The sequence below is a fragment of the Hemitrygon akajei genome, chromosome 6 (assembly GCF_048418815.1).
Source record: "Hemitrygon akajei chromosome 6, sHemAka1.3, whole genome shotgun sequence".
NCBI lineage: Eukaryota > Metazoa > Chordata > Chondrichthyes > Myliobatiformes > Dasyatidae > Hemitrygon > Hemitrygon akajei.
This window is the reverse complement of record NC_133129.1, coordinates 15,494,840-15,518,524: the sequence shown is the minus strand read 5'-3', so window position 1 is coordinate 15,518,524 and position 23,685 is coordinate 15,494,840. Positions and strand designations below refer to the sequence as shown.

Here is a 23,685-nt window from a genome sequence, read left to right as displayed (position 1 = left end):
TTGTGACCCTGGGGGGAAAAAAAATTATTAAGGATCCCCCCCCCCCCACCCAGAACATGTCTTCTTCTCATTGATACCATCAAGGAGGAGGTACAAGAGCCTGAAGACACGCACTCAATATTTCCTAAACAGCTTTTTCCCCTCCACCATCAGATTTCAGAATAGACAATAAACCCATGTACATTACTTCTTCTTGTTGTATATTTCTTATTGTAATTTATAGTTTTTATTATGTATTGCAATCTAACAAATTGCCATGAAAAACAACAAATACCATGACATATGCCAGTGATATTAAACATGATTCTGACTAATGAAAGCTGGCAATGTCCACGGAAGGGGATTTCCTAAATATTGAGGGAGACTGAGAGAAACAACAGATTGGTGTCTTCGTGCGATGAATTTATAAACACCATAGCAGGGCAATCATTACAACCCACCTTGCTGGTGGCACTGCTGAATGGTTCTCTGAGTAAATGTGCGAACCTCCTTATACTTCTGCAGGAAGCTTTCGATAAACTGGCCGGCTTGACTTGCAGACACGCCGAGACACTCTGATAGACGGTCTTTACCTACAGAGACAAACAAGAATGTTTCTAAAACTGGTCAACGTTTCAAATGAAAAAGAACAGATCACTGCATATGTTTCCTCCGGGTGCTCTGGTTTCCTCCCACATTCCAAAGATGTACGGGTTCAGAATCAGAATCAGGTTTATTATCATTGGCACATGACGTGAAATTTGTGAACTTAGCAGCAGCAGTTCAATGCAATACATAATTTAGCAGAGAGAAAAAAAACTAAATAAAATAATAATAACAATAAATAAACAAGTAAATCAATTATGCATATTGAATAGATTTTAAAAATCTTAAAAAAACAAATATTGTACATTAAAAAAAAGTGAGGTAATGTCCAAAGATTCAATGTCCATTTAGGAATCGGATGGCAGAGGGGAAGAAGCTGTTCCTGAATCACTAAGTGTGTGCCGTCAGGCTTATGTACCTCCTACCTGATGGTAATAGTGAGAAAAGGGCATGCCCTGGGTTAACTGGTGTAATTGGACAGCGCGAGTTCATTGGGCCAGAAGGGTCTTTTACCGCTCTGTATCTATAATCGTGAGGCCCTCTGTTGGTTGGGATTGAGCATGGATGCTGCTTCTCAGCGCTCTACCTGATATGCAAGCCAGTGCTCAAGCCAGGCGGTACGATATGGAGGGCAAGCTGTTGCCCATGCAGCAGGGTGCCTCTCTCCAGGCAGCAGATGAATCCAAAGGAATGACAGGGGCTGATACAGTTTGGCACCAGCAGCCTCGCAGGAGTTGCCAGTCAGTGCTGAACTCAACGTAGGACTGGCTTAGGGATGGCAGCTCCAGATTGTTCCTTCAGGGTTTACTCCCGAAGCCTTCCCCATGAGTGGGTATAGCCACAAGGCAGCGGAGGTTTGAGATCAAGAGTTTTCTTTCTCCCTTATGAGCTGGCAACCACAGCTGACGTGTAAACTCCTTACACTGTAATATTGTAACGATAAATAAGTAATGATAGTAACAATAACAGACAGCTAAGTATTTTTCAGAGACACAAGAGACTGCAGACACTGAAATCTGCAGCAGCAAACAAAAAACTCAACAAAAGCTTTTTAAGTGGACACAATTGACCACAACAGTCTCCTAGAATGCTCATGAATGTGCATGTGTTAGCTAATTATTATTTCATTGTGATGGTATTTAACTCCATTCTTTTTGTCTTTACGCTTGTCAAGACTTGCGCAAAGCACTACAATGTTTCGCTGTCAGCTTGCATTAGGCCTTGCCTGAGAAATTGGACCCTCGCGCTGGGGCTATACGGCGTTGAGGAGCGTCCCCTGGGTGGTGGATGGGGGATCCCTCGTGTGAGGGGTGCACCGGATAATATGGAAGAAGGTGCCGCGAACCAACATAGCCTAGGAGAAGGAACTCCGATTCCAAACCCGGGTAGATAGGACTCGTTAGCCTTGGATGGCAGCCTATCTAGGAGAGGGTAAACTCTGATTTCAAACCCGGGCAGGTGGAGCTCGTTAGCATGGAAATGCCATCGCCTAGGGGAAGGTGACCCCGACAGAAAACCCCTGGTCCTCCAGATTGGGGGTTGTGCAATGGGCTAACAACCCGTTCACGTAAAACAAGCAATTGTTACAGAAACCGTCAACAGATTGTCAACCACTAACCCAGATCTCGGGAAAAGCAGGGCCCCGTTCAGGAGGCTGATGACGCGCTGCAACCAAACCCGTCAGGAAGCTGCAGGGCTGACAACCCTCCTTCACCCGAGGAAAACCATAATGGAGGTTCCAAAGTTGCTCTCACAGAAGAAATCTATCCTAATCGGAACATGGAATGTGAGATCGCTTTGGGAGACAGGTAGGTGTGCACAGGCAGTGAAGGAAATGAACCGATACCACCTCACACTCCTGGGCATGTGCGAAGCGAGGTGGAATACTTTTGGTGAGACCAAACTGCAGACGGGAGAAACTCTGCTCTATTCCAGCAAAGAAAAAGAGGAAGACCCGCATGAGGCTGGTGTGGCCCTGATGTTGTCCAAAGAAGCAGCCAGAAGTTTGATAGAATGGGAACCAGTGTCCGACCGTATCATCACAGCCAGGTTTGAGTCCAGATTCCAGAAGGTATCCATTATCCTGTGCTATGCCCCAACTAACAACACAGAGGAAGAAGAAAAAGATCTCTTCTACACCCAGCTTCAAGCAGTAGTTGGAAAGGTACCTAAGCAAGATATGTTGATCGTCATGGGAGATCTGAATGCCAAAGTAGGCAGCGATAACACTGGCAGGGAGAGAGAGATGGGCCAGAATGGTTTGAGGAATATGAATGAAAATGGAGAACTCCTTACTGACTTCTGTGCCTTCAACGAACTGACCATTGGAGGTACCCTCTTTCCCCACCAACGCTGCCATAAGATAACCTGGGTCTCACCTGACCATCAAACAGAGAACCAGATTGATCACGTCATAGTCTGCCAGCACTGGAGAAGTTCATTGCAAGATGTGAGAGTCAAAAGGGGAGCAGATATTGGATCTGACCACCATTTGGTTGTTTCTTCAGCCAAGAAGAAGCAACAGAACACACAAATAAAGTTTGATGTTAGAAAACTACAGACGGAAGAGAACAAGAACGATTTCCATATCGCCTTGCAAAACCGCTTTGGGGCTCTTCAAATAGAGGAACAAGATGAGAGAACAGCGGAACACGCCTGAATTACCTTCAAGCAGGCCACTGTAGGAGCCTGCGAAGAAGTACTGGGAAGACCACCAGACAACAGTAAACCTTGGATCAGGGACGAGACATGGCAAAAGGTGGAGGAGAGGAAAAAGCTCAAACAGGAGTTGAATCGGGCCAGAACCCAGCAACAGAAACAAATTGCCGCCAACAGGTACAGCGTGATGGCCAAGGAGGTGAAGAAACAGCTCAGAAAGGACAAGAGGTCATACTTCAATGAAATAGCAGAGCAAGCAGAAACAGCAGCCAGTAAAGGGGACCTCAAGGCATTCTGCATGACAACTAAACTTTTGAGAGGGAAGAAAAGCAATTTCAACAGACCTGTTAGAGACAAGACAGGTCATCTGCTCACTTCGGTTGAAGATCAGCTGGCGAGATGGAAGGAACACTTCCAGGAAGTATTGAATAGACCACCACCACAGAACCCACCTGACCTGGAGCCTGGAGACCCACGCAACATCAATATAGGTGACATCTCTAAGCAAGAAATTCGAAAAGCCCTGAAAAGCCTGAAGAACAGCAAGGCTGCTGGAGAAGACAACATTCCTGCAGAAGCATTGAAAGAGGGTGGAGAGGTTATGGAGGACCATTTGCATATACTGCTGAATTTGATATGGAGAACAGGAGAGATCCCATCAGATTGGAAGAAGGGCCTCCTTGTGAAGCTGCCAAAATCTGGAGATCTTTCACTGTGTGGCAAGTGGAGGGGGATCACCTTGTTGTCCATTCCTAGCAAAGTTCTCACCAGGGTCATCTTGGAGCAGATGAAAGACACCATTGACCAGAGACTTAGAGATGATCAGGCAGGGTTCAGGAAAGAGAGATCATGCATTGACCAGACAGCTACACTTAGAGTCACTGTGGAGCAGACAATAGAATGGCAAACTCCACTATATGTGTGTTTTATTGATTTTAAGAAGGCATTTGACAGCCTGGACAGAAAATCAATGTGGAGCATCTTACGACACTACGGTGTACCAGAAGAGATGGTGAATATCATCAAGCAGCTTTATGATGGCTTCTCATGCAGGGTCATCCACGATGGGAGACTGTCCGAAGAGTTCCTGGTCACTACTGGAGTCAGACAGGGATGCCTGCTGTCGCCTCTACTTTTTCTTGTGATACTCGACTGGGCTACAAGAACAGCCTATGCTGGCTCAGAGAGAGGCATCCAGTGGACGTTAACAGGGAAATTGGAAGACCTGGCATTTGCAGATGATATCGCTCTTCTCTCACACCGGCTTCAAGATATGCAAAAGAAAGCAGATTCCTTGGGAGAGACTTCACAGCGAGTAGGCCTTAAGATCAGTCAGAAGAAGACCAAAGTTCTACGCATTAATAACAAAAAAGGGGAGCCATTACGGATTGAAGGACAAATAGTTGAAGATGTAGACAAACTCCCCTACCTCGGAAGCAAAATCAGTAAATCAGGAGGTACAGATGAGGACATCAGAGTAAGGATCGGAAAAGCCCAAGATGCCTTCACAACCCTGCAATCTGTTTGGAGATCTACGGCCATCTCTGTCAAAACTAAGCTCCGTATATTCAGCTCCAATGTGAAAGCCATCCTGCTATATGGATCCGAAACATGGAGAATCACTAACACCAGCTGCAACAAGATCCAGACCTTTCTCAACAAATGCCTCCGGCAGATCCTCCGCCTCAAGTGGTACGACAGAGTGTCAAACCTAGACCTATGGAAGGGAGCAAACCAAGAGCCCATTGTATTCCAGATAAGGAGGAGGAAGTGGAGATGGGTCGGCCACACCTTGAGGAAGAGCCAGTCGAAGGTCACTCGACAATCACTCGAATGGAATCCACAAGGGAAGAGAAGAAGAGGTCACCCAAAGCAAACCTGGAGGCGTAGGCTTTTGGATGAACTGAAAGCCGCCGGCCAAACTTGGGAGACTGCAAAAACATCTGCTAGAGATCGCAGAAAGTGGAGGACTTTTGTTGAGGCCCTATGCTCCATAAGGAGAGAAAAGGATTAAAGAGAGAAATTGGACTGTCGAGTCAACTAACTCTGAAGATTAGTGGTATTCGTGTTATATTTAGATGTTCCTTTCAGCTGCAGTATTGTCTTCGTTTTCCATTTGAGAGTTTTAGTTAATGGCCCTGTTTGGTCTAGCATTTATTGTTTTCTTTTCCTTCTAACTCTGTTTGCATTAAAGTCTGTGAACTACCGACCTGCTTCACTGTCTCTGGCTCCACAATTCAATAGGTAGGTTCAATAGGTGCATTATAGTCAAAGAAATGTATACAACATCCTGAAATTCTTGGGCCATATCTAAGTGCAGTGGCAATTGGTTTCAGTCATATTTTAGACAGAAATTTTTTTGTCTGACTTGGAGACCAATTTTCTAACAGGTAAGATGTGTCTTTTGGTGTTGCTCAGGGAGGCTGTCTGGCCCCTTCCTCTTCTCCTTATACATGCTCCCTTTAAGAGACATCATTAGAGAGCATAATCTTGATTTCTGCAGTTATGCAGATGACACACAATTGCATATCTCAGTTGAGCCTGATGATGATAATAACACCCTATTGTCTCTGACTTCTGGTACGACTGCAATAAACAAATGGATGAGCAATAATTTCCTAAAATTAAATGAACGTAAAAAAAGCAGAGTTTCTCTAGTTTTTCATAAGTATATTTTCATCTCTGCACAGCACTTTACAATGGAAATATTTTCATGCAGTGAGTGATTAAATTGGTAAATTGATTTATTATTGTGACTTGTACCAAGATGCAGTGAAAAACTTGGGGGAAAAAACTTCAAAATTTATGATCTGTTGAGCGCACTGAATCAGGCTGTTCAAAACGGGAACTGAATGGCCTCTTGAAATGTTCAGAGCTGTGGGAGAGAGTGAGTTGGTGGGATTTGCTAGATTGGTCTTACATGGAGACAGTACGGTTTTGATGGGCAAATAACCCCGTCTTGTGCTGTAACATTTTGAGATTGGTGCAGAAGTTCGCTGATGACACGGCCATAGTGGGGTGTGTCAGGAATGGACAGGAGGAGGAGTATAGGAAACTGATACAGGACTTTGTGATATGGTGCAACTCAAACTACCTGTGTCTCAATATCACCAAGACCAAGGAGATGGTGGTGGACTTTAGGAGATCTAGGCCTCATATGGAGCCAGTGATCATTAATGGAGAATGTGTGGAGCAGGTTAAGACCTACAAGTATCTGGGAGTACAGTTAGACGAGAAGCTAGACTGGACTGCCAACACAGATGCCTTGTGCAGGAAGGCACAGAGTCGACTGTACTTCCTTAGAAGGTTGGCGTCATTCAATGTCTGTAGTGAGATGCTGAAGATGTTCTATAGGTCAGTTGTGGAGAGCGCCCTCTTCTTTGTGGTGGCGTGTTGGGGAGGAAGCATTAAGAAGAGGGACGCCTCACGTCTTAATAAGCTGGTAAGGAGGGCGGGCTCTGTCGTGGGCAAAGTACTGGAGAGTTTAACATCGGTAGCTGAGCGAAGGGCGCTGAGTAGGCTACGGTCAATTATGGAAAACTCTGAACATCCTCTACATAGCACCATCCAGAGACAGAGAAGCAGTTTCAGCGACAGGTTACTATCGATGCAATGCTCCTCAGACAGGATGAAGAGGTCAATGCCATTAGGCTTTACAATTCAACCGCCAGGACTTAAGAACTTTTTAAAAGCTATTATTAATGCTTTTTGAGATAGTGATTTAGATGCATATCATATTTTTTACTGAGATAAGTATTGTATGTAATTAGTTTTGCTACAACAAGTGTATGGGACATTGGAAAAAAGTTGAATTTCCCCATGGGGATGAATAAAGTATCTATCTATCTATCAATGTTGGTTTATTATGGTCCATGTACCGAGATACAGTGAAGCCTGTTTTGCATACTATTCATACAAATCAGATCACTACACAGTGCACTAAGGTAGAAACAGGTTTAAAAAGAATATCATTGCAGAATAAAGTGTAACGGCTACTGAAGGGAAATAATAAAGTGCAAGATGATAGTGAGGTAGATTGTGAGGCCAAGAACCCATCTTATTGTTCAAGCGGTCCATTCAAGAATCTGATAACAGTGGGGAAGAAACTGCCCTTGAGCCTGGTGGAATGTGCTTTCACTGTAGAAGAGGGCATTGGATGTCTGGGCTGGGTGGTCTCATCGTGGCAATAGAGGAAGCCACAGATTGACATACGGAACTGGGGAGGGAATTTAACATGGGTAGCCTCTGAAGGAGTGTAGGTACTATTCAATAGTCTGATAACAGTGCGGTAGAAATTGACATTGAGTCTAGTGGTGCATGCTTTCAGGCTTTAGCATCTTCTGTCCGATGAGAAGAGGGGAAGAGAGAATGTCCAGGGTGGGTGGGGTCTTTTATTATGCTGACTGCTTTCTTGACACAGTGAAGAGTATGGATAGAGACCATAAAGAAGAGGCTGGTTCCTGTGATGTGTGCCGAGCTGTGTCCACAATTCCTGTGGCCACATGCAGAGCAGTTGCCATACCAAGCTGTTTTTCATTCAGAGAGAATGCATTTCGATGGTGCGTTGGTAAAAATTAGTAAGAGATGACTGGGAATATGCCAAACCTCTTTTGCCTGCTGAGGAAGTTGGGGTGTTGGAGAGTTTTTGTGGCTTTAGCATTGATGTAGTTGGACATGGATGGGCTATCACACCTAGGAACTTGAAGCTCTCTACCCTCCCAGCACCATTGATGTAGGCATTAAAAACATAAACAGATGCAGGGGAACACCATTGGCCCCTTGTGCTACCTCCACCATTCATTAAGATTATGGCTGATCTTTACCTCATTTTTCTGCACTAACCCTATACAGTATTACCTAATTCACTCAATATCCAAAAAATGCATCATTTTCCTTTGAATTCTCTATTTGACTGACCCTTTCACAGCTCTCTTTCAGGCTTTACTGCTCTAGGTTTCTCTATTCTACACCATTCCCCAGAGCCCCTCTTTGGAATCATCATCATCGGCTAGTCTGCGGATCGATACCAAAGTTGATCAGAAGTCCAGAATCGTAGCCCAATGGTCAAAGCATGGAGATCGGAGGCTGCCCCTGAGTTGGAGGACTGCCTGTAAGGCAGTGAGGCAGTGTCAGACAGAGAAAGGCTTGTTTTGTTGCATTCTGTACTGTTGCTTAGCTGACCATTATGACCATGCTATGCTAGTACCAGAATGTGTGGCAACACTTGTGGGCTGTGCCCAGCATGTCCTTAGCTGTGTTGACTGTTAACACAAATGACACATGTTCACTGTATGTTTCAGTGTACATGTGATAAATAAATCTGGATCTGAAAAGCTGCTTGAGGTAATGATGGTGAAGGGGTAAAAGTCAGCCAATATCCAGAGGACTACACAAAGAACACCAAGAGACCTTTAACATTTACTTGGGAGAGCAGCCCAACCTATGTACAATATCTCATCCAAAAGGTATCGGATGCGGAAAGGTAGATACTAATTATTACTGCATAAAGTGAAGGATTTCATTTTGTCATAAGTTAATTGCAGCATATTCAGCATGTACTGGCTTTAAATTAGCAAGATGGCGAAGTGAGGGCAGCAATGTTCAGGCCAATTGAGGTCTCCCACATTCTAAATGCATCCGCTGGTGCTTGCGTGGGACTGTAATTTACAGCTATGTCAGAGAACAGAGCCATAATCATTCGCATTTAAACAGGTTAGAAGCAAAGCAGAAGTAATTTTGGTTAAAATAAAATCAAAGTACTTTTGAAATCAGCTGTAAAAATCTGTCTCAATTACAAGAGGATTAATTTGAATGCTTAATTTACATTCAGTGGCCACTCTATTAGGTACACCTGCTCATTAATGCAAATATCTAATCAGCCAATCATGTGGCAGCAACTCGATGCACAAAAGAATGCAGACATGGTCAAGCGGTTCACTTATCAGACCTGCCTTTGATTATGGATGTGTTGCTTATGGGCCAGCCTCATCAGTGGTTTTAAAGCCCCTCAGTAAAATTCAAGGTCAAGTATTGAGAACATGAGAAAGACTACTGATGCTAGAAATCCAATGCACCACATGCAAAATGCCAGAGGAGCTCAGCAGGTCGGGCAGCATCTGTGGAAATGAATAAACAGTTGACTTGATGTTGTAGTGCTAACAAATCATCCATAAGACCGTAAGACATAGGAGCAGAGTTAAGCTGTTTGGACCAATGAGTCTGCTCCGACATTCGATCATGGCCGATCCTTTTTCTCCCCTCCTCTGCCCCACTCCCTGGCCTTCTCCCTGTAACCTTTGATGCTGTGTCCAATCAAGAACCTATCAATCTCAGCCTTAAGTACACCTAAAGACCTGGCCTCCTCGGCTGCCTGTGGTAATAAATTCTACAAGTTCACCACCCTCTGGCTAAAGAAATTTCTCTGCATCTCTGTTTTAAATGGATGTCCCTCTATCCTGAGACTGTGCCCTCTTGTCTTAGACTCCCTCACCATAGGAAGCATCCTTTCCACATCTACTCTGTCTAGTCCTTTCAACATTTGAAAGGTTTTAATCAGAACCCCTTCTTATCCTTCTAAATTCCAGCAAGTACAGACTCAGAGCTATTAAATATTCCTCATATGATAACCCTTTCATTCCTGGAATCATCCTTGTGAACCTCCTCTGGACCCTCTCCAATGCCAGCATATCTTTTCTTAGATGAGGAGCCCAAAACTGTTCACAATACTCACCTGCGCCTTAGAAAGCCTCAGCATCACATCCCTGCTCTTGTATTCTAGACCTCTTGAAATGAATGCTAACATTGCATTTACCTTTCTCACCACATGCAAGTAAACCTTTAGGTCGTTCTGCACAAGGACTCCCAAGTCCCTTTGCATCTCAGATTTTTAGATTATCTTTCCATTTAGGAAATAGTCTGCATATTTATTTCTTCTACCAAAGTGCAAGACCATGCATTTCCCAACATTATATTTCATTTGCCACTTTCTTGCCCATTCTCTTAATCTGTCTAAGTCCTTCTGCAGCTTCACTGTTTGCTCAACACTACCTGTCCCTCCATTAATTTTCGTGTCATCTGCTAACTTGGCAAAAAGCCATTTATGCCATCATCTAAATCATTTATATACAGCATAAAAAGAAGTGGTCCCAGCACCAACCCCTGTGGAACACCACTAGTCACTGGTAGCCAGAAAAGGATCCTTTCATTCCCGCTTGTTGTCTCCTACCAATTAGCCAATACTTGAACCATGTCAGTAACTTTCATGTAAGCCCATGGGCTCTTAACTTGGTAAGCAACCTCATGTGTGGCACCTTGTCAAAAGCCTTCTGAAAGTCCAAGTATTCAACATCCACCGCATCCCCTTTATCTATCCTACTTGTAATCTCCTCAAAGAATTCCAAAAGTTTCGTCAGGCAGGACTTTCCCTAAAGGAAACCATGCTGACTTTCTCCTGTCTTGTTCTGTGTCACCAAGTATTCCATAACCTCATCCTTAACAATTGACTCCAACATCTTCCCAACCACTGAGGTCAGGCTAACTGGTCTATAGTTTCCTTTCTGCTGCCTTGCTATTTTCTTAAAGAGTGGAGTAATTTTTGCAATTTTCCAGTCCTCTGGCACCATGCCACAGTCCAATGATTTTTGAAAGATCATTACTAATGCCTCCACAATTTCTACTGCTATCTCTTTCAGATCCCTAGTGTGCAGTTCCTCTGGTCCGGGTGACTTATGTACCCTTAGGTCTTTCAGCTTTTTCAGTACCTTCTCCCTTGTAATAGTAACTGCACTCACTTCTCTTCCCTCACACCCTTTAATAAATGGCACACTGCTAGTGTCTTCCACAGTGAAGACTGATGCGAAATACTCATACAGTCCTTCTGCCATCTCTATGCCCTGTTATTATTTCTCCGGCCTTATTTTCTAGTGGTCCTATATCCACTCTCATCTCTCTTTTATTATTTTAGACAATAGACAATAGGTGCAAAAGTAGACCATTCGGCCCTTCGAGCCATTCTGAGATCATGGCTGATCATCTACTATCAATACCCGGTTCCTGCCTTGTCCCCATATCCTTTGATTCCCCTATCCATAAGATACCTATCTAGCTCCTTCTTGAAAGCATCCAGAGAATTGGCCTCCACTGCCTTCTGAGGCAGTGCATTCCAGACCCCCACAACTCTCTGGGAGAAGAAGTTTTTCCTTAACTCTGTCCTAAATGACCTGCCCCTTATTCTCAAACCATGCCCTCTGGTACTGGACTCTCCCAGCATCTACATAAGTGAAAAAGTTTTTACTATCGGCTTTGATATTGTTACTTTACTTTCATATTTCATCTTTTCCCTCCTAATGATTCTTTTAGTTGCTTTCTGTAGGGTTTTAAAAGCTTCCCAATCATCTGTCTTCCACTATTTTTTGCATTGTTGTATGCCCTCTCTTTTGCTTTTACATTAGCTTTGACATCCCTTGTCAGTCACAGTTCTACTATTTTCCCATTTGAGTATTTTTTCATTTTTGGAATACATCTGTTCTGCACCTTCCTCATTTTTCCCAGAAATTCACACCATCAATGTTCTTCTGCCATCCTTGCCAGCATCTCATTCCAGTTTACTTTGGCCAATTCCTCTCTCATACCAATTTAATTTCCTTTACTCCACTGAAATACTGCTACATCAGGCTTTACTTTCTCCCTCTCAGATTTCAAGTTGAACTCAGTCGTATTGTGATCACTGTCTCCTAACTCTTATTTTACCTTAAATTCCCTAATCGCCTCTGATTCATTCCATGACACCTAATCTAGTATAGCTGATCCCCCATTAGGCTCAACAACAAACTGCTCTTAAAAGCCATCTTGTAGGCATTCAACAAACTCACTCTCTTGAGATCCATTACCAACCTGACTTTCCCAATCAATCTGCATGTTGAAATTTCCCATGACTACCATAACATTGCCCTTTAGACACATCTTTTCTATTTCCCATTGAAATCTGTGTTTCACATCTCAGCCACTGTTGGGAGGCCTGTATATAACTGTCATCAAGGTCCTTTTACCCTTGTTGTTTCTTAACTCAACCCACAAGGATTCAACTTCTTCTGATCCTATGTCACATGTTGGGACGGTACACAAACTGCAGGGGGTCCGGTGAGGGGGGCAGCAGGGTCTTGATGTGCCTCATGACAAATCTCTCAAAACACTTCATGATGATGGATGTGAGTGCAACGGGACGGTAGTTTTTTACGTCGTTTAGTGTAGTTTTTGTACTGTTTCATGTAGTACCACGGCCCTGAAAAATGTTGTCTCGTTTTTACTGTGTACTGTACCAGCAGTTACGGTCGAAATGACAATAAAAAGTGACTTGACTTGATGCTTCTACTTTTTAATACCATTCTTTACCAGCAGAGCCACACCACCCCCTCTGCCTACCTTCCTATCTCTCCGATATAACGTAACCAATCAGTATTTCTTGTATGAGTGATATACCTTTACATCTATGCCTGTTACAGTTATAATGGTTTATTGGGCTAACATAAGATTGACAACATTAGAAAAGAGTTGGGAGCACTGTATTCATAAAGTTTTCAGTTTTGGGTTGATGGGAAATGACTGGGCACAAAATCTTGGCTTGTTTAATACGGAATATGGTCATAGTGTACCCCTTTCAGTTGCTCCTCCATGGTTTTTCCCTTTGTCTATGGTTGATTTGAAGAGAAAATGAAGATGAAGATTGATTGTTTATCAGTGTTACAGGTAGCTCAGCAATATATAGAAAGCAGATATTATGGATTCTTACATATCTATACAGATAGTTCAAAAGATCCAGTGACAGGTCGTTCAGGTGTTTCTGTTTATATTCCAAAGTTTCGGGTAACAATTAACAATTAAGGAAAGATTATCAGACTAAGTATTCACATCTGAGGAAGTTGCTTGTTTCAGCCTTAGAATGGCATCAAAGTATGCCGTGATAATGTACTTCTGCGCTCTGATTCATTCTCGGTTTTGGCATCTATTAAAAGAGGTATTTCAAGTTGTAGGCCAGACATCCTTCCTGAGATTGGACATCTGTTGAGGCTGTAGGATCTAGGGTTGTGCATCCATTTCTTATGGGTGCCTGCCCATGCTAGGGTTGAAGGAAATGAGGTGATTCAATGGTTCAGTTTAATGTTAGATAATGTATACAGTATCCAACCTAAAATCCTTACTCTTCACAGACATCCACAAAAGAGAAAAAAAAACAAAGAATAAATGACAGAAAAACTTTAGAACCCCAAAGCCCCCCTCCCCCCTTGTGCTCATGAGAAGCAGCAACACAGCAACCTCCCTTCTGCCCTTCCCCACACTTGGTCCAGCAAAAAGCATCAGACCTCCCCCACCCACCAAGTAACAGCAAGCCTCCAGAGACCATGATCTACAGACCATCAAGAACTACTGTTCATCACTTTGACAGCTCAACAGGCCTTCTCACTCACTCATGAGGGAGAGGGAGATATCATTCCCGAATTTGAGTGCAGAGCCTCCAACAGCCGCGCCCGCTGTCTCGATGTTTCAATGTCTTGCGAAGCTTCAGTCGGCAACATCGGTGAGGAAACGGTCATCCGCCCTGAAGACACGTGTTCCAAATTGGTCGTGAGGATCTCAAAACGCAGGCTGCTCAGCGAGAACCCACCTTCCGTGGAGAACTCTTGGCTAGAGAGGGCAGATATTCGAGCCAAACAATCACTTAATATTAAGGATGTAAATATAGTGGTGCCTTTGCAAAAAGGGAGATGAAAGCCATAATTAAAAAGTCTATTCGATCACCGTGGCAACAAAGTTGGCATAAGGAAAAGAAAGGAAAGCGTTTATATAAAATTCAGAGGATGGTGGGAACTCAACTGGGAGATGGGTATATAAGGAGGGAAGAAATTATACTTATATTTATGTATTGGACATACTAGGTTGAATAATTCCTTGTTCAGAATTGATATGCATGATACAGGTACTTGTAGGTAGCATACTTGTCAAAAAACAATGCAGCATATATTGTTTGAATGTGGTTCCTATGAGGTGCAAAGGAAGCACTGCATTGCTAAACTGAGTTCTTTGCAACAGACACAGTTTAACATGGAAAGTTTGTTAGTACAGAACTGCCATTGTAATGTATATGTGTGTATTTGACATTCTGCATAGCATTAGATTTTTGATAATATTTGAGGTTTTGGAGGGGAATTTAGTGGGTATACTTCCTGTCTCCTTGCTCCACACTCCACCGCAGTAGCTGGTGGTAAAGCACTTTATGTTGGTCTGCCCACCGCCATTAAACTTTTCAAGAGAAAACGAAGAAGAGGTTCTGTTGTTGATCAGACCAAACATAAGAATGAGGAAGAAATGTGATCTCAGTAACTTTGATCATGGAATGATTGTTGGTGCCAGACAGGGTGGTTTGGGTATCTCAGAAACTGCGGCTCTCCTGGATTTTCACACGCAGAAAATGGTGCAAAAAATAAAAAGCATCCAGTGACCAGCAGTTCTGTGGGCAAAAATACCTTGTTAATGAGAGAGTTCAGAGGAGAATGGCCAAACTGGTCCAAGCTGACAGGAAGACAACAGTGTGGGTGCCACAGTAGTGTAGCAGTTAGCACAACGCTATTACAGCTCAGGATGTCGGAGTTCAGAGGTCAATCCCAGTGTCCTCTGTAGGGAGTTTGTACATCCTTCCCATGGAATGCGTGGGTTTCCTCTGGGTGCAACATTTTTCTTCCAGACTCCAAAGATGTACTAATTAGTAGGTTAATTGGAATTGTCCCATGGTTAGACTAGCGTTAAAAGTTGGAGCTGCTGGAGATATGGCTCAAAGGACTGAAAAAATATAATATCCATGCATTACAACACGTGTGCAGAGAGCATCTCTGAATGCACAACACATTGAACCTTGAAGTAGATGGGCTACAGAAGCAGAAGACCACAAACATAGAGAAATACGTTCAGTGTCCACTTTATTAGACTCTTCTTGTTCCTAATAAAGTGGCCACTGAGTGTATGTAACAACAGTCAATGAATTTCAAAGCAATATTTTGTGTGTGGAACCTTAAGTCTTCTGAACATGCAATAAATGTATTGATAAACTTACTATATTTCTTTGCTATGCTAATATGAACGTGCAGTAATCAGAATTAATGGTGCCAATACTGTTTTAATAATGAAGACATCCCAAAAAGCCACATTAATGTGCAATTGTTCCTGAACCTTGGAGGGAGGAAGAGATACCCCCTGGAATTGCTTGGAAGATTTGTGAAGCTGTGGACCACCCTATGATTTTCATAAAGTTGCTGTGTTTGCATATTAATTACTCATTAAACTCAGCAAAGAAACTACAGCATGGGGGTTATTTAGATTTAAAAATACAGCATGGTAACCAGCCCAATGAGCCCGTGCTGACCAATTACACCCATATAAACAATTAAGCTTCTAACCTGTACATCTTTGGGATGTGGGAGGAAACCCAGGGTATCCATGTGGTCACGTACAAACTTCTTAAGACAGCAGTGGAAAATGAACAGTGTTCGTGGCGATGTAGTAGTGTTATGCTAATCATAATGCTAATGTGCCATCTCAAATCTCAGTACTGTAAGGATTCAAATCCCACCTCTGCACCTGGAGAAGTTAAATTGTTAATTTAAAGAAATGGAATTGAAAACTTCTCAGATTAATGGTGACCAATAGTTGATCATGGCTGATGTATTATCTCAACCCCATTCTCCTGCCTTTCCCCCGTAACCTTCTAAACATAGAACATAAATATAAAATATAGAACAAGTCAGCACAATACACGCACTTTGTGTTGAACTTTTAACTTTTTCTAAGTTAAATCTAACCTTTCCCTTCAACAAAGCCCTCCATTTTTCTATCATCCATATGCCTACCTGAGAGTCTCTTAAATGTTCCTAATTATCTGCCTCTACCACCACCCCTTTGGAGTATTGTGAGCAGTTTTGGACCCCTTGATGAGCTGGCATTGGGGAGGGTCCAGATGAGGTTTACAAGAATAGCCCTGGAAATGAAAGGGTTAATGTATAAGAAACATTTGATGGCTCTCATTCTGAACTCACTGGAGTTTAGAGGAACGAGGTGTATCTCACTGCAATCTATCAAATATTGAAAGGCCTGGATAGAGTGGATGTGGGGAGGATATTTCCAGTACTGGGAGAGTCTAGTACCAGTGGGCAAAACCTCAGAATACCAGGACATTTAAAACAGATATGAGGGGAATTTCTTTAGCCAGAGGGTGGTGAATGTGGAATTCATTACCACAGATGGCTGTGGAGCCCAGGTCATTGGGTATATTTAAATTGGAGGTTGATGAGTTCTTGACTAGTAAAGGCATCAAAGGTTTGGGGAGAAGACAGGAGAATGAGGAATAATAAATAATGAAGACAGGAATAATAAATTTGCCATTATCAAATGGTGGAGCACACTCAATGGGCTGAATGGCCTAATTCTGCTCCCATGCCTTATGGTCTTACATCTTAATAACATAACCTCACCACTCAAAGAGTGTAAAGAAACACAATACTCTCTCAATCATTCCATAATTTGAAACAATCATGAACCCTTTGATCAAAACATCAAAATGACCTTTCATTTAATTTAAACTAATCTAATATTGATTAAAATCTATTTCTGAGCTATGTGATGACAAATTAATTTATGGCTGCGTTGAGCCAGTGCAGAAAAGGATATAAATAATGCATCAGGGACATATGTTATAAGGTTGTACATATATCTTCCACAAGAATACTCCAACATGCATACTGGAATTATTTCATTATTAACGTCAATTAAAATTTATTCCGAGAGGTTTCCTGCTGGTATTTCACACAGTTACCACCTCATATGTCTGGTCAGAATTCCTTTAGCCAGGAGGTGGCGAATCTATGGAATTCATTGACACATGTGTGAAGCTAAATCATTGGGGATATTTAAAGCACAGGTTAATAGGTTATTTATTAGTAAGGGTGTCAAAGGTTACGAGGAGAAGGCAGGTAGAGCTTCCATCTAAATGTAGCACAATTCCTCAACGTTACTGAGGAGACCATTTCTTGGAACATAGAACAGTACATCCAGACAGGCCATTCGGCCACAATGCTGCGCCAACCTTGATGCCAATTTATACCAACTTACTTCTTCCTGAGTATCATCCATATCCCTCCATTCCCTTGATATTAATCGATCTATCTATAACCTTCTTAAACTCCACCGAACTGCTTGCTTCCACCACTACTCCTGGTAACCTATTCCAGGAACCTACCACTCTGGAGCAGTACAGCACAGGAATAGGCCCTTCAGCCCATTATGTTGTGCCAACCAGCTCAAAAGCCAATCAAAACCACTCAAACACTAATCCCTCCTACCTACACCATGTCCATAACGGTCCATCTTCCTCACATCCATGTGCCTATCTGAACAACTCTAAGAGCCTCTAATATACTTGACTCTACCACCATACCAGGCAGTGCATTCCAGGCATCCACCACTCTCTGAATAAAGAACTTACCGCTCGCATCCCCTTTAAGCATACCCCCTCTCATCTTCAATGCATGCCCTCTGGTATTAGACATTCCTACCCTGAGAAACAGATACTCCGTCTACTCTATTTATGCCTCTCGTAATCTTATAAACCTCTGTTAAATCTCCCCTCAGCCTCCGCCGGTCCAGAGAAAACAACTCAAGTTTCTCCAGCCTCTCATAATAGCACTTGCCCTGTAAACCAGGCAGCTCCTGCTAAACCTCTTCTGCACCCTCTCCAAAGCCTCAACATCCTTCCTACAGTGAAAAAAACAAGCCCCATCACATTGCTCTTAAACTTCACTCCACTAACCTATGAAGTCCACTGGTATTTGACATTCTTACCTTAGGGAACATATTCTGACCCTATCTATGCTGCTTATAATTTTAAAATCCTCCCCATGTCTCCCCCCAGCCTCTGCTCTCGGGAGAATAATGCACGTTTGTCCAACCTTTTCTCATAGCTCTGACCCTTGAATCTAAATAGTATCCCAGTAAACTTTGTCTGCACCATAGTTTCTCAAGAGTCTACCTATTCTTCTTATAGTGGGGCAACCAGAACTGCACACAATACTCCAAGTGAAGACTGATTAGAGTGTTAGTCAGGAGTACAGGAAGGAGAGAGAGAGCCTAGTGACATGGTGTCATGACAACAGTCGATGTCAGCAAAAGGAATGAGCTGGCCATTGATTTCAGTAAGGGAGTTCAGTGCACATGCTCTTGTCTACATCATGGTGCTGAGGTTGAGAAGGTTGAGACCTTCAGGCTCCTCCGAATGAACGTCACCTGTCCTCGTCCAACCACATTGATTCCATGGCCAAGAAATCTCACCAGTTTCTCTATTTCTGTGGGAAGCTAAAGAAATTTGGCATGTTCCTTCTGAAACTCATCATTTTTTTTTGATGCACTATACAAAGCATCCTATCCAGATGCACGATGGCTGGGAATAGCAACTGCTCTGCCCATGACTGCATGAAACTGCGGAGAGTTGTGGAGACAGCTCAGCACATTATCACAAAAACCAAGCTCCTCACTAAGGACTCGTTTACGCTTCTCGTTGCCTCGGTAAAGGAGCCAGCATTATCAAAGACCCCACCCACCACATATGTTACCCTTTCTTGTCCCCTCTCATCGGGAACAAGATACAAAAAGCCAGAAGGCACATACCACTGGGCTCAAGGACAGTTTCTATCCTGCTGATTGACCATTGAACCTTCCCAAGTACAATAAGACGGACTCTTGACCTCACAACCTACGGTACTGTATGTATACACAGCTCGGGTGCCTAAGACTTTTGCACAGTACTGTAGCAATTATGTGTATTGCACTGTACTGCTGCAAAAAAAAACACATTTCATGACATATATGAGTGATGAAAAATCTGATTCTGATATGGGGCTCTATTGTGGATTGAGAGTGGGAAGGGGACAGGGAGAGGGGAATTATGGTTCGAAAAAGGGGAAGGGAGAGGGGAGAAAGCAAAAACACTAGAGAGATACTCTGTAATGATCAACAAACCAATTGTTTGGAATCAAATGTCCTTGACTAATTCTCAGATCTGGGTGCGTCTGCATCCGTGCTACTACCCCACCCCTGGCATTCCTTCTCTGCCACCCCTCCCACAGCACTCCACCCTCGCCATTCCCAACATCCTTTGCTCCCGCCAGATTTACAAATGCGCTCTCTGCTCCACGTTTACAAATTCAGTACTGTGCAAAAGTCTAAGACACCCTTGCTATATATTTGTACAGTACAGTACCTCACGGTGCCATTGCACTTTATTGCCTGTGTGCACTGCACTTTCTCTGTAAATGCAGCACTCCATTCTGCACTCTGTTATTGTTTTCCTTTATACTACCTTAATATAAGTGGTATAAAGGAAAACAATAACTAACGTTGCCACGGTAGCATATCGGGTAGAGTGATGCTATTATAGCTTGGGGCGTTCTGGAGTTCAGAGTTCAGTTCCAGCGTTCTCTGTAAGGAGCTTCTGTACATCCTCCCTGTGGAACATGTAGGTTTCCCCCGGCTGCTCCAGTTTCCTTTCACAGTCCAAAGACATCCCAGGTAGGTTAATTGGTCATTGTAAGTTGTCTTGTGATTAGGTTAGTGTCAATTGGAGTTGTGGGGTAGCTGGGGTGGCGTGGTTGGAAGAGCCATTAGAGCCTACTCCTCACTGTATCGCTAAATTTTAAAAAACTAATAAAAACTCACTGTTTTAATCAAATGATCGATATGAACAGTATGCAAGGCATGTTTAATAAACCAATGAAAAACAATTTTACCAATTTATAAAGATGTCAGACACTCTCCTTACAGTTACTCAATACCGCTGCCAATGAAGGCAGGCATGGCATACACCTTCTTTACCACCTTATCAACTTTCGAAGAACTAAAGACTTTTCCCCAACATTCCTCTGTACTTCAAGAAGACAGATTTAGAATGTTACTTGTAACATCCAGAGGAAGCCTGAACTCTTTCCCAGATTACATGTCACTCTTCTTCACCATACACCCTCCCCAGACTCACCTTTACTACACACCCCACCTCCTTACCCTTCCCTGTCCTTAACTACTCCCTGTCTTCTCACCCTGCCGTGTTTAATGGGTGCTCTGTGAAAAGCCCTGGTGTATGTGGACAGCCCTTTCCAAATGACTGGTTTGCCTTTAGCTACTTACTGCTCATCCATTTCACATCACTGCCATGTAGGATGGTCTATTGACTATTTGAGCTTCTGAGCACAATTTATCCTGACTGGTGGTGATGTTTCCTGCAGCAGTTTATGCTTCCTGCTCTTAGTTAACTTGCAGTCAGCTGTACAGGCAAGAGCACACTGTCTAAAACTTTGCCTTCAGAACTCCAAACATTCCCTCCTGTCATCCTCACTTTAGGTTACTAGTCTACACAGAGCACAGAAATAGATGGACACACACACACACACACACACACACACACACACACACACACACACACACACACACACACACACACACACACACACACACACACACACACACACACACACACACACACACACACCTCCCCCCCCCCCTTCAAAAGATGGTGCTTCAAGAAGGCAGCATCCATCAGAAACGACCTCCACCCTTCACCATCCAGGACATGCCCTCGTGTTATTACTACCATTAAGGAGGAGGTACAGGAGTTGGAAGACACACAGTCAACATTTTAAGAACAGCTTCTTCCCCTCTGCCATCAGATTGCTATGGTCTATAAACTCATGAACCCTACCTCACTATTTTGCTCTCTTTTTGCACTATTTATTCATATATAATATCATTTCACTCTTCAAGAAGGGAGTCAGACAGAAGAAAGGAAACTATATGCCAGTTAGTCTGACCTCAGTAGTCGGGAAGATGTTGGAGTAGATTATTAATGATGTGGTCGCAGGGCATTTGAGAGCACATGATAAAATAGGCCGTTGTCAGCATGGTTTCCTCAAAGGAAAACCTTGCCTGATGAAACTATTGGAACTATTGGAATAGTGTTGACTATTTTCTAAATAGAGAGAAAATACAAATAACTGAGGCACACATGGACTTGGGAGTCCTTGTACAGGATTCTCTAAAGATTAATTTGCGGGTTGAGTCTGTGGTGAGGAAGGCAAATTCAATGTTAGCAATCATTTCAAGAAGACAGGAATATAATAGCAAGGATGTAGCGTAGAAACTTTATAAAGCACTGGTAAGGCCTCACTTGGCATATTGTGAGCAGGTTTGGGCCCCTTATCTTAGAAAGGGTGAGCTGAAACTAGAGAGGGTTCAAAGGAGGTTCATGAAAATGATTCCAAGATTGAATGGCTTGTCATTTGAAGAGTGTTTGATGGCTCTGAACCTGTATTCACTAGAATTCAGAAGAATGAGGGGTGACCTCATTGAAACCGTATGGTGAAAGGCCTTGATATAGTGGATGTGGAGAGGATGTTTCCTATGGTAGGAGAGTCTAAGACCAGAGGATACAGCATCAGAATAGAAGAATGTCTTTTTAGAATGGAGATGAGGAATTTCTTTGGCCAGAAAGTGGTGAATCTATAGAATTCTTTACCACAGGTAGCTGTGGAGGCCAAGTCTTTTTGTATATTTAAGGCAGAGATTGATAGATTATTGATTGGTCAGGGCATGAAGGGATATGGGGTGAAGGAAGGAGATTTGGGGTGAGAGGAAAATTGGATCAGCCATGATGAAATGACAGAGAAGACTTGATGGGCCGAATGGCCTAATTCTGTTCCTATATCCTATGATCCTATGGTCTTTTATATTTCTTCTTGCAAAATAGAGTATTTTTTTGATATATTGCACTGTACTGCTGCCACAAAACAACAAATATTTTGACCCAGGTCAGTGATAATAAACATAAGTAACACCCACAAAATGCTGGAGAAACTCAGCAAACATCTATGGAAAACAGTACAGTTGATGTTTCAGGCCGAGACCGTTCATCAGGACTGTTAACTCTTTTCCATAGATGCAGCCTGGCCTACTGAGTCTCTCCAGCATTTTGTGGCTTGCTTGGATTTCCAGCATCTGCAGATTTTCGCTCGTTTGTGATAATAAATGTGATTCTGATTCTGTCATCCAGTATCTGCACACGCACACACATACACGCACACCTATGCACGCTTGCATACACACAAACATGGATATGTACATATGCATATACACACACACACACACACACACACACACACACACACACACACACACTCACACACACACACACACACACACACACACACACACACTCACACACACACACACACACACACACACACACACACACACACACACTCTCAGACATATGCAGAAACACATAGAGACAAACTCACAGAACAATCTAGTGCTGGAAAAGCATGTTAGTCATTGAGACATAGCCTGTAACTGGTTTAGTGTCAGACCTGTGGAAAGATGCTCCTTCTCATGTACTTCCTGAGAGGCAGCAAATGCTGACTCGCTGAGATAGTGTTGTGTGCAGTGTGAGAGAGCTGACACTGTAAGATGACACTTGAGCTGCCATCTTAAATCCATCAGGTGGGCAATGGTGGCAGTGAATTGTCGTTATCTAATTTAATTAAATCTCCATTCTCAGCACGGCTGATGTTTATTGCCCAACATTTGTAAAACTGTGATGTAATTAACTGCCATGACAATTAGAATCGTCACATTGGTGTATAGCTAGGCTGTAATATAGTCACAGTCAGAGAGGCACACAGCTCAGAAATGAGTCCTTTTGGCCCATCATGCCCATGCTGACTGTGATGACAACATATGTTCATCTCAGAATCAGAATCAGGTTTATTATAACTGAAAAATGGCATGAAATGTGTTGTTTTTTGCAGCAGTACAGATAATAAACTCAACATTGACTTACACAGAACCTATAGTAAAAAACTGGTCATGATAACCTGGAAGCTTAAAGGACATTTTACTTAGACCAGCTCTTACCTTAACATCCAAAACTGTTCTACATTGAAAATCCCATACTGCCACAGTGGATCATAGAACACCTGCCCATTCCTTACCGGGCCCCACATCTAACACATAAGACCAGGAGACAGAGAAGCAAATTAGGCCATTTGGCTCATCGTGACTGCTCCGCCATTCGATCATGGCTGATTTATTATCTCTCTCAACCTATTTCGCCAGCTTTCTCCCCGTAACCTTTGACACCCTGACTACCCAAGAAACTATCTACCTCCACTTTAAATATACCAAATGACATGGCCTCCACAGCTGTCTGTGGCAATGAATTCCATTGATTCACCACCCTCTTGGTTAAAGAAATTCTTCCTCATCTCTATTCTAAGTAGATGTCTCTCTATTCTAAGGCTGTACTCTCTGGCCCTAGTCTCACCAACTATAGAAAACATCCTCTCCACATCCACTCTG

General features: G+C 43.0%; 1 protein-coding gene across 1 annotated transcript in view; it reads right to left on the bottom strand.

Annotated features, from left to right (window-relative positions):
• The window catches only part of poln (polymerase (DNA directed) nu), a 293,465-nt gene that overhangs the window by 55,131 nt on the left and 214,649 nt on the right, over positions 1-23,685 (bottom strand). Inside the window, exon 14 of the mRNA XM_073047757.1 lies at positions 441-572. Within this exon, the coding sequence (XP_072903858.1) occupies positions 441-572 (132 nt within the window). The remainder of the gene's footprint in view (positions 1-440; positions 573-23,685) is intronic.